Genomic DNA, 12,682 nt, shown 5'->3' with positions numbered 1-12,682 from the left:
TTCTGGAGATATGAGGCTAAATTCACAATTTGGTTATGACGGAACAAAAATGGCCGCCAAAAAAATGTTCAGGCCCCCAAACTGTACAAGTAACAAGTTTCATCCTTTAATTACAAAGTGAACATTATGTTACAACCGGCCTACTTTTACATTATTCCTTTTCCCAGAGTATAAATAGTTCTTACGCCTCGATCCCACAGGATCTGTGTCCAGCACGTTCCGTCTGCGCCGCGGTTCTGGTCCCTCAGACTGACAGTTTAAGAATGTTTACGATCAGATGTCAGGGATTCTTTTGGCAGTTGCCTCCAGTCTCGTTGCGAATCATTGATCTGAACTGGCCTTCAGGCGGCCGAGGAATACACGTTTACAAGTTTTTTGTTTCAATTCACTCGAATAGCTGAGACACAAATGTAAAAAATAACAAAAGGGGCCTTAAAACAAAATATCTTTAAAATAATAGGTCAAGTTACGTGACATTAATTATGCTAGATAGTTAGCCTGCTAGCTTCCTGTTACTAGGCAACAGGAGCGGCTTTTGGTGACCCAAGGTTAAAGGCGGGAACAGCTGTTGAGGCAAACAGGAAATCCTCAGTCCATCAGACCGTCCCATTTCAGTTCGGCTTCAGCGTCTACACAGGCTACTGATGACTCATCCTCCTTTAAAGGATGCAGCCCCCGAAGGAGACACTGCTTTAGTTTGCACTAATATCCTGTGCAGTACAATAATCACTTATTCTGCAGCATAGATTATAATAAGTGCAAATGAATCACACTTTACTGAGCACCAACAATGAGATATAATGATGACGCATGCATTATTATAGAGGCATGAATATGACTTCACTTTACTTTACACATACGATGATAACTTATAATGCTGCATGGGCTATTATAACATATACAGCAACATGTTTTATCTGGTATTGAAACTAATCCTGCTGCCTCCATATGACTGAACAAAAAAACCCATCAGAGACCAGATTGATTATTTGTCAGTTATAGTTTTTAATGTCTGTTCGCGCTGCCTTCAGGTCTGTGTTGGACGAGGAGACTCACGCTGCAGAAACAGCCTTTGTTCACATGAAGATTCAGTGAGCGGTACGTTTGACGGATTAAAAGACAGCAGGAGATTTTTAGTCAGAAAACACGACTTACACTCATACAGCTTTAAATAATAAATGACCTTCTGTTTGTGTTGTTCACTCGTCGACCTGGACCTCATAAACACAGCGAGGTAGAGCAGCGTGGGAGGACCACAGACTTTGATCAGAGGGCTACAGGACATGCTGTTCCTGATCCTATGAAGGCCCGAAACTCTTATTTATATCCTCCAACTCTGTACGGACGTGACTTTCTGTCCACTTCAGAACCTCTTTGGTTATTTTCTCCAAGCAAATTTAAAAAACATTGAAAACTGCTTCACAGATGAAAAGCAACCAGATTATTTTGCTCCACTTGTGCAGGAGTTAGACTTCGCCCCGTGTTTACTGTTCAAAGGCAAATCTGATATGTCTTTCAGCACACTTACAAGGAGCCGGCGAATCTTTTGATCCATTAACCACATGCCTGAGCCGCCATATCGGAGCTGATTATCAAACACATTGACTAATATGATGCCTTAGTTACTACACGTAGGTCTGACCCCTAACCGTGAGCTTCAGGACTGTGTTAGCGGGTATAAAGGTGATAATAAAGTGACAACACCGCCTTTAAAAATACCAATTGCTTTATTTACAAATATTATAGAGTCTTAAATACTGCAGGATAAGAAATATTACATGTTTGAAGATATTCAAAGAAAATAAAAGCCCTCTCACACGTGCCATAAAAATATAAAAATGAGTTGGTAACCACCCACAGTGAGCAGACGAGTCTGAGCGATAACACATCATAAAACAAACATAATAGACTTTACATTACAGAGACAGCAGGTTTATAAGGTGTTCATGTTCTCCAGCAGGACGGTGAGAGACAGTGTTTAACTACAGTGCTTAGAGTATCCCCCCTTACATCATCAACATGCACAACCTGAGAAGTGATGAACAAGTACAAGTGTGTTCCTACATGTTAGCATCGAGTATCCCTCGTGTTCACCTCATCTTAAAACTGTGTTGCTTTAACAACCTTTGGATCATCGTCTCGTGTCAGGGCCGGGTTATCGTACATCTCCAGACTCTTCTTGCTGATGCTCGTCATCTTCTCGCCCTCCTCCCGCGCTTTGCAGCAGTTGCAGCATCGGCAGCAGCAGCAGCAGTGTTTCCCGCAGGTGCCCATCGCCGAGGTCACCACAGCGTCCCAGGGCTCCATGGAGTGCAAAGGACGGGGCAGACAGTCCCAGCTGCGGAGGCCCTTGGGCAGGTAGCGCGGGCAGCGGGACTGCATGACATTGACAATGATCACAAAGATTATCAGCACCACAATGGGCACGCCGACGCCCACCAGGACCTGCCAGCCGGCCAGCGACAGGCCGAACACAGACAGAGGCATGACCAGGAAGCACAGGAAGAGGTAGAGGGCGGCGAACCAGCGGTACTGAGCCGTGTGGTTCCCAAGGCCTCTGGCCAGCCTGATGGGCACTCGCATGAAGGGGATGGGATACCACAGTAAGATCCCCATGATGTTGAAGAAGAAATGGCAAAGTGCAATCTAGGAAAAACCAGAAAAAACTATGAGCTGTTTGTGATTGTGTGAATGTCCAACACATTGTGGTCACTGGTCATCACACAGGAAGCCTTGTCATCTTTAGCATCTGTTTCCAGGCACCCTTAGCCTCTGTTTTCTTCTATCATGAGGTTAACATGAAACTGTAAATGTGTCTAAAAACAGGCAACCTAGGGGAACTTTTTATTACCTGCAGAGAGTTGGCTAGTGTTTCTCCTGGGCTCGCCATCGCAGCAAGTATAGCTGTGGTCGTGGTACCAATGTTTGACCCCAGTGTGAGAGGATAAGCTCTCTCCAGGCTAATCACACCGATACCTGGTGAGAGGAGATCGTTCAGATTTGGTGGAATTGAAACAAAAACATTTGGAAAAAGCAGAGTCATCATGTAAAGAAAGACGTACCAATGAGAGGAGTTATAGCTGAGGTGAAGACGGAGCTGCTCTGGACAATAAAGGTCATTCCTGCTCCAACCAGGATAGCAATGTATCCAGTGACCCATGCGAAGGGGAAGGGGAAGTCTGTCGTCAAACAGAAACATCAGAGGTGAGCAATAAACCTGATGCAGTGAGCACATAATGACCTGGACTTTTATCAAAGCAGTGCTTGTGCCTGAGCTTTCTCTGTCCAGAACAGGACGGGTCGACCTGGAGACGAGCCAAAAGCAGCAGGAGACGCTGTGCCTGTCTTCTCATCAAGCATCACCACCGAGGAAGATGTGCTGACTATCAAACAGGCCGGACCAAGTGTGTGAACGGGGGAATTTGTGTACCTGTGTTGAGCACCTTCTTGATGACCACAGCCACCTGCCCCTTCAGCATGGAGTTAAGCAGCTTGACGATGAGGATGAGGCAGGTGCAGAGGATGAGCAGAGACAGAGCCAGGAGGATGAGGCCCACTGCCAGGTCAGGCAGGTCAACACTGGCAAAGAGGTGTTTGCCTGCAATCGACAGTCAGAGAGATGAGGGGCATTAGAGTGGCGAGAAACAGCCTCATGAGCATGACTCACTTTGCAGCAGAGCGTCTTTGATAAATGCAGCTGATAAAACAGTCTCACCCTGTAGTCTAAAGGCAAACTGAATATTACTCAAAAACAGTGAAGCAAAAATGTTTTTCCTACAACAATAAGAGCATTTCCTTTTAACGGAATACTTTGACGAAGCGGTTCATTTTATGGTGCCTCAACGACAAAGCATGAATGGACCTATTGAGCAGGTAGGCGGGTCGGATTTGCTGAGTCACTTCAAGGACTCAAAGATATTCATTGTCCGGACATCAGAGGGTCTGCATGAAGGAGGCTGTTGTGTCTCATATTTCACTGAGCTTCAGCGGATCAGGTAATCCTAATTGCTTTGTAAATGTTTTTTTCTTTCCTCCACCGTGGGTATTCACTAATGGAAGCACACTTACATTTCTCCTGGTAATCGGTCCACGACGAGTTCATCTGGGTCCAGGTCAGGTTTCCGTCGTCCCAGCAGACTGCGCCGGCACTGCAGTTCTGCACTGTTGTGTTCCAGAAAGTCTGAGAGCCAAAAACAGCTTTAAATGCACAATGCAGTGATGATCTCTTAATGATCGTACGTAACATTCCGCCTTTCATAAAATAACACCTGCAAAGTATGATCTAACAGCAGAATCACTGTGGTCACAATACAAGGAGAACAATATCAGTCATTAAGAGACAAAAGCAAAGGTGACCACAGCTTCATCACATGTTTTCACTGCTGCTGTTCTATTTTCAGCGCGAGGCAAACTAATGATTAAAGCACGTGATGCAGCTCTCACCGTGTTTGTCTCTGTTTTGCACCATCTTTTGATCAGACTCTTGTTCCTGGCTGCTGCGTCGCCCGTGGCGATGCCAGTGATCACAGATTTGTCCAGCTAAGAGAAGATTAAAAAAAATACATCTTTACATTTATGTGGCAAAGTTCTGCATGATTTTATAACATGTGGTGTCCCACAAGGATCTTTTCTAGGACCCTTATCATTTCTTATTTAAATAAGTGTTGTTTTTTTTTCTTTCCCATTCTGTTCGCTGATAACGTGATTTTATCACAAACAGACTCACACACTGAATAATACATATGAGGATGTGGCAGGATTTGTAAGATGGTTTCAACTCAATGAGCTTATATTTGTAACAAAACCAGGAAGACACTGAGGATCATAACAAACAAGGACGTTATATTAATGTCTCTTGTTTATTAACTTTATATAATTCCTTCTTTTACCCCAATTTGATTTATGCTAATGTTGTTTTGGCAAAAAAATTCCACATCAACCTTTATGAACATCGTCTATTGCAAAAAAGTTTTGTAAGAGTGGGAACTTTCTGTAACTGTAACGTGGCCTTTGTTGTCCTGTTCAGGAAACATGACATTCTTTCACTATATAACATATATACCTCTTTATTTATTGATATAAAACTCCACCATCCGATCATCTTCACCTTTCTTTTCACAAAATCAAACACAGCAAAGAACTCAGATATCGTTTTGTACAGTTATTACACCTGTATACCTTTGTAGATACATGCCCAAATATTTTGTTTTTCCATATATAAATATATAGATATATATATATCTATAGATATATATCTATAGATATATATATATATATATATATGAAGAAATCATAATTTTTCATTTCATTCTTTTTGGTTTTTTATTTGATCATTTCCTACTGACAGATTTTTCTTTGCTGTTGTTTATTTTTCTCCTAAAGAAGAAAGGAGGTCTATAGTATCCACCTGTGGCTCCTTCACCTGCCCTGACGCATCTTATCATTAATGGAAGTCGATTAACAAATCATTTCAATGTCACTGACTCTACCTGGACGATGGAGTCTGTGAGGGGGTCTGTGATGACGTTGAGCAGGTCGGGGGCGTCCTCTCCGGTCTGGATGTTGAAGGATTGGATTAAGATGTGGGTCATTTTGTACAGAACGCCCGTGGCCACTTCCAGGGGCAGAAGGATCAGCACAGACAGCCAGTTAAAGAAGTCGTGGACGGTTGCGCCTGCAAAAGCCCTGAAAATGTAGGAAGACATCTTTAAGTTGTGGCGCACACTGTCGTTTGAGTCAACATTATCAGTGTGTCACGTTATTTGAACAGTAACAGGATCTGATTTACCTGCGGAACTCGTTTCGGTCTCCTGCCTGCATCATGGCCACGATGGTGTTGGTGACAGATGTTCCAATGTTGGCACCCATGATGATCGGCACTGCAGACTTCACATCCAGCACTGTAGAATATGAGTGGCATTACTTTAATGTGCAACACACTATAGCTCCATGCGTGTGTTTTATTCATGCTAGTGTGTGCCGTAGACTGCATGTAAGAAGTGAACGTAACCACCATGACACCAGCCGCCGGTTTGAAGGTATTTTTCATGTTTTTTTTGGAGCAGGACGTGACCATACTTTGATGAGTGGGTGATGGAAAGGAGGGAGGTGTTGGCAAACGTTTAGGTAGCAGCTTATGCTAGCTCCTGCAAGGTCCTTCCATAATTCATGGTAACAGTGGTATAACTAGGGATGCTTATTTTTCTAGTGAAGTTGAACACAAAGAAGACATTTTTAGACCTCTGTGGTCGTAAATTGTCAATCACAAAGTAGCCATGCTCTAAAGCATACCCTGCTTTATCATCTATTCTAATCTTATTGGAACTATAGCTTACAAAATAAACATCATGCTGTATTAATGCAGACTTGAAACTGTCGATTGGGACCATAAACTGGTTAGGAAAATGTGTACGGGGGTAATAAATTAACTGAGCAGGATCTGCTTTTTTTTTTTTGTTGCAACCGCCCCCTGCTGGCCATCAGGAAGAATGCAGGTCTAATGCACTTCCTGTTGGCTTCTCTTTTAAAACCAAGTTGCTAACGTCCACTTCTTCAGTCTACTGTTAATGCATGCTTCTTCCATGTGCCATTGTTTGTTTGTGCGTGTGCTTACATCCAGACGACACCATGCTGACCACAATAGAGGAGGAGGTGCTGGAGCTCTGCACCAGCACGGTGACTAACACCCCGATCACCAGGCCGGCCACAGGGTTGGACAACACAGCATTGTCCTGGAAGATGTCACCAGCAGCTTTGCCTGATCACAAAAACACGGTCAGGTGAAAAACACTCGGCACACATAGGTAGATAAACCATGTGATAAAGATCCAGGATAATAAATGTGATTCTATGGATTATTTTCTACCTCCAACCAGCTGGAACGCCGAGCTGAGAACATCCAGCGAGCAGATAAACAGGTAGAGAAGTCCGAGCAGCGTGATCGTCTTCAAAATCCCAGTCAGAACCCTCATGATCTTTCCTTTTGTGTCCAGCTCTGAAAGAAAAACAAAACACTGAATCAGAGTCTGGTTTTGTGAAGATAACCACACTGTGCGCAGAGACAACGGAGAGCTGCCTCACCTGACCACTTGACCCCCGTGTCTGTGAGCTCTGGGAGATCCCAGGGATCATCCGAGTCTCGATCCTCATTCACCAGGTCCACGGTGGAGTAAGCCGGCAGGATGGCCGTATCTTTAGACGGAGGAGTGTTGTCATCTAATGAAGGTCAGGCAGGAAGGAAGGAGGTTAGGAAAGGTGCAACAAAACAGCAAGTCTGAGGAGGTTTAAGAGAGAAGAGCGTACCGAGCCTGGAGGAGGAAACTGTCCCCAACTCTGGTCTGGGAGCCATGACTGTCTGAGGAACAGAAGAGTTACAACATATAAATAAGATAAATAAATAATATACTTTTATTATAATAGTTACAAAATGATAAGGAGCAGGTTTACTGCAGAAGTAACATCTGATGTTCATTGAAATTATGTTCATGTCTTATCTTTTCAAAATAAAGTTTAAGTTTTTTTAATCCAATGATTTTAGTCCACAAATAATCTGTATAACATGTTAATAAAACTCAGATGAAGTTTTGAACTGACAACAGCCTTGACTTGACCTTAACGTGACCCCGTAGTAATCAGGAAGAACAAAATCTTGCTGAAGAAACATTTGATGTTTGTTGAAATGATGTCCATGTCTTAGATTTCTATTATTTTAGAGCACAAACGGTCTCTATGAAATATTTACATCAAGAAGATTTATAACTGGTTATAGCCTCAGCCTGACGGTCTTTACGATAATCATGTTCAACTTAATATAAAAAAAAGTGTGCACAATGTCACACTGTCACGGTGTCACTTCAGATGCATCAATTATTATAATATTTTCAAGAATAGAATGAGCTGATTTAGTACCAGTGCAACGGTGAGTGGAGTTTATGTCCACGAGCGGACTTTTCAAAATAAAATGTTTGATTTAACAACGAGTTTTGTCCACAAACAAGTTCTTTATAGTAACAGTTTGTGGAGACAACTTGATCATCTTCATAGAACGAAATCTCCAAAAATAAGAACAAGTTCGATGAACACATTTTATACATGTAATTATAATATTTGCACAATTTGAAGGAGCGAAGGACAAAAGCCTCGAGCTACTAGTGGAAATAATGTTGCCTTTTCAAAATAACTTACTTACTTTGTCAATGAACTCCAAAAACTGAACATTATGACAGTGTTTTAAGGAATCATACACCGACACGTAGGCTTAAACTGACTGCTCACATGGTTCATCAGGTTGAACTAAATCTCCAAAGTGAAAGAGTAAAAAGCGCGCGTACGAAAAAGAAACGACCTGTTGGTGTCATGGCTCTATTTGGACACAAATCTGCCCAAATAACTGCGTCTTTTAACGTCATCTCTCGCGCTCCCCGTGTCTTATAACCCTATTTTACAAATTGTCCTCGATTGCAGCAGTGTCTCGCGGTGTTTGAGCCCATGTGGCCTGTCTCTCTCTCTCCCTCTCTCTCTCTCTCTCTCTCACTCTGCTCCACGAGGACAGCCGAGCGTGACGGCGCAATACACACCTGCAGCAGCGGACCTCTGAGCGGTGAGTGGGTGAGGCTTCACCTGGGCTACCTGTTGCTCATGTCCAGACTGAGAGCTGCTTTTATAGCCACACCGCCACATTCACACATACAGACAATACACACACATACACACACATACACACACACACACACACACAACACACACACCGCTCTCAGTTCAAAGGTCGTGCACACATGCAGAGTGCAGGTTGCTGTAAGGTGCTTCTGTATGCGGGGCACACACACCGATGACACGATTATCTGAACTACAAGAGGGGGCTGCGTGGAATTGAGAAACGGAAAAAGTTTTGAAAGCACACAGGACAATCTGTTCTTTCATTTTACAATATTACCACGTCGGTCAACACGCTGGGTTAAAGCTAAAATATAGACTTTAACTGTATGAAAAAGCCCCTACGGGGGTAAGCACCTGTTTACAGGTTTTAGTCTAATCCAGCGTGTAATGTAACAATTACACCACAGAAGCTGCCCCCTGGTGGCTGTAAATGCAACACCAAGCGTCAGCTCTACAGAATCCCACACAGTGTCGGTCATTGTGGTGGTGGTGTGGGATTGTGGTGTGTTTTGTCTCTTATTTTACTGCATTTTGTAATCATTTTTGTGAAATACTTAATATCGTTTTTTGCTCTGAAAGCCCTTAAATTGAACATGTGAAGAAAAAGAGGTCTTTGATTTAACTACTCATGACTCATGTCAGCATAAAGACCACCAACTTTAAAGTCGAGGTGAACTGAAAAATGTCACTTTAATCCTTTAAGATCACATCCCCGGTAATATTGTGCATCTATTTGACAATATAGGGCAAAAAAAATACAGAAAATCTATTTCTTCGTATTCTTATATCAAAATCTGATCATTTTTTCTTCCAGTAAATATAGTAAAAATATCCTGTGTGCTTACATAGGCTAGAACCAACCAATTTCAACCAATCAATCTGCAACATTTAGCCGCAGAGCACCAAGAACGCTCGGTCAGTTAGCTAGCTTCTGCGCTGTGGAGAACGTCTGTCCACACCCACTTCGATCAAAACAAATCCCTCTAATGATATGTCCCGCCTGCACGTCCTGTTTCACTCGGAAATACGTCACGATACGGAAGCTAGATACTCTCAAAATGCCGTTTCAGCTCGACTTTAATGAACTTGTCTCCAACACTGGAGGTGGTGTAAATGACTAGTAGATAAAAAACGTTTTAGAAATTGCCTCAGTGGACTTCTTCAGCCGACTCCAGCTGCTCCAACGTTATCCTTTGGGGCCAATGGGTGCGATCAAAGTGTATCCAGTATAAGTTCTTGTTTTTGCCACTGACAGGTTCAGTGACTGATCCACAGAGAAGACTGAGATGCTCCTTTTTAACAAGAAACGCCTCTTTCATTGCTCTCTTTAAAGCCACCAGACTCCATTGACAAAAACAGTAAATTTACCCCTCAGAACACAAGTTGTTGTTGCAAGTGTACCGCTGCCTGATTTGGTTCATTTGGTGTGTGTATTTGCGAGCTACACAAATATTGTGTTGGATCTTAACTAACCATTTAAAAGTCACAGAATAATACAAACTAACTAACTGATGGAGGCAGGGATAGACCAGCATCTTTTGTGTTCTGTGAGGTAAAATTGCTCTTTTTGACAAAGGAGTCTGGTGGCTTTGAAGAGAAAAATGTATCAGTTTCTGGTTGGAATAAAAGCATCTTACTCTCTAACAAAAAGGTCAATCTCATCTTTTCTGTAATGTTTTCACACACTTGGAAAATCTATCTGAGCAACAAGCATTACGTACTTCAGTCAGTCATTCGCCCTCAAGGATTACGTTGAAGCAATTTCTGCCTATTTGGAGGCCGTCGGCTGGAGGAAGCTCCTGGAGCAGTTCCAAAACTCTTTGTACCTGTTAGTCACTTTGACCCAAAATATGCTAAAATAAGGCCCAAGTTTAAAAATACCAGGATTCATCCTCCACCTTTTTTTGCCTTTCAAACTGCCACTGTAAATATTGTCCTCATGCACGCTCTCTTTTCACACAGGCCTGACCACACATGCACACACACACACACACACACACACTTGTTTACAGCTCCTTAGATAATACTTTCATGTGCACACACGCCTCTGAGCACACGCTACATTTATTGCTTATTAGTTTATAGCGAGAGATATGGCAGAGATATGACTGTAACAACAGTGCTTATTACATCTAAAGTAAACGGTGTGAAGAGGAGTTAATGGTTAATCTTGGATGATGTTTCGGTTACTCCCAAACTGCCATAAAAGAATCACTACAGATTTAATGCTGTACTTATAAAAGAGGGTGCACTGAGTTCACGGAAAAGATCATAGTATTTATATAAGTCAATCATAAATACGATGATACATTTTTGATATGAACACTTGCCCGTGTCAGACATGAGATCAGTGGATGATTTTGCAGTAAATGTGAGACTTGCGTGAGTGTTTCAGTGAGACATACTCCCTTTCCTGTACTTAAGCGATGATGTTTTCTTTTAAAAATTCTCTAGCGACTTCAGCCTCTGAAAATGAACTCCAAAGGCAGCTTTAAGAGTCCCAAGTGATGCATTTAATCTACTTTGGTCACCAGAGTTAGTTTTATGTGTGAGACGCTCCCCGCAGCTTGATCCCTCTCTGTTCCAAAAGATTTTTTAGGCTTTTAGCTGCGTTTTTGAACAGCCTGTCACACTCTGCTTCCACACCTTTTATCACTTTAAGAGCCCAGATTACAAGTCAAAAAAGCACATTCCAGTTATCTCTATTAAATAAAAAACATCTTTGTTATCTGAATTTGCCTTAAGGTGAGGAACCTTCCAGAGTGATCTAAAGTGTGTCTCACCGAGCTCCAAAACAACAGCTCATAACCAACAATCATTACACTGAATTACTTGACTACACAGCCAATTATATAACAGCATCTCAGGCACTATTAGGTAGTGCTGAGCAAAACAACTACCTACAAAGAAAGCTCCAAATACCTCACAATTGATCCACCTTTACATAATATATATGAAACAAACCGACATGTTTCTAGATTCGTCAGAAAAAATAACTTGTACGCTCAAATGAGAAAAAACAACACGATTCTTAAGGATTTTTGTTATAACATTATTACACAGCTGTGTTAAATTCTTGATTCTGATCGGTTAATTACAGCATGCCGTGGTCTGCTATTTCTCGATAACAGACTGTTGCTATAAAGAACAGACCGTTGCTAGGGATGCGGCTCTAGTCACACAATCTGGAGGACAAACTGTAATCATATCAATCCGCTGAAAGAAGTCCGGTAAATTTGACGTTGGTCGGTTTACAGAGGGGGAAATCAGAAATCAGAGATTAGAGATCTTCAAAACTGAAGATGGCACATGAAGTGAACATTAAACTGAACACAGTATGGGATACGGCGGTGTTTAAAGACGGGGAATGGAAAAGAAAATGTCAACAGACTCTGACAGAAAACCTCACTCAGGTGCTGATTCCTGCATTCCCATTGACCGTGTCTTACTTCACCATCAGTGGAAATGTTTCCATTTAATGTGAGTAGTAACAGCTAGCTTAGCCCATTTTAATGTTAGTAATAACAGCTAGCTCAGCTCATTTTAATGTTAGTATAAACAGCTAGCTTAGCTCATTTTAATGTGAGTAATAACAGCTAGCGTAGCTCATTTTAATGTTACTATAAACAGCTAGCTCAGCTCATTTTAATGTGAGTATAAACGGCTAGCTTAGCTCATTTTAATGTGAGAATAAACAGCTAGCTTAACTCATTTTAATGTTAGTATAAACAGCTAGCTTAGCTCATTTCAATGTGAGTAATAACAGCTAGCTTAGCTCATTTTAATGTTGGTATAAACAGCTAGCTCAGCTCATTTTAATGTGAGTATAAACAGCTAGCTTAGCTCATTTTAATGTGAGTAATAACAGCTAGCTTAGCTCATTTTAATGTTGGTATAAACAGCTAGCTCAGCTCATTTTAATGTGAGTATAAACAGCTAGCTTAGCTCATTTTAATGTGAGTAATAACAGCTAGCTTAGCTCATTTTAATGTGAGTAATAACAGCTAGCTCAGCTCATTTTAATGTG

The 12,682-nt window shown here is 41.9% G+C and overlaps 1 protein-coding gene across 1 annotated transcript; it reads right to left on the bottom strand.

The window, feature by feature from the left end:
- Positions 1-2,100: 2,100 nt before the first annotated feature.
- Positions 2,101-7,348, bottom strand: LOC138607311 (sodium-dependent phosphate transport protein 2B-like). Its single transcript, XM_069679895.1, has 12 exons — positions 7,303-7,348; positions 7,081-7,215; positions 6,866-6,994; positions 6,614-6,757; positions 5,789-5,900; positions 5,490-5,685; positions 4,444-4,539; positions 4,069-4,180; positions 3,431-3,598; positions 3,063-3,179; positions 2,852-2,976; positions 2,101-2,646 (listed from the first exon to the last, which is right to left on the bottom strand). The coding sequence occupies exons 1-12, from the start codon at positions 7,346-7,348 to the stop codon at positions 2,101-2,103; spliced, it is 1,926 nt and encodes a 641-aa protein (XP_069535996.1).
- Positions 7,349-12,682: the final 5,334 nt, after the last annotated feature.

Source organism: Semicossyphus pulcher, unplaced genomic scaffold (assembly GCF_022749685.1).
Source record: "Semicossyphus pulcher isolate SPU_LCO1_2020_fin unplaced genomic scaffold, fSemPul1.0.p SCAF_4, whole genome shotgun sequence".
NCBI lineage: Eukaryota > Metazoa > Chordata > Actinopteri > Labriformes > Labridae > Semicossyphus > Semicossyphus pulcher.
This window is presented reverse-complemented; position numbering and strand designations above follow the sequence as displayed.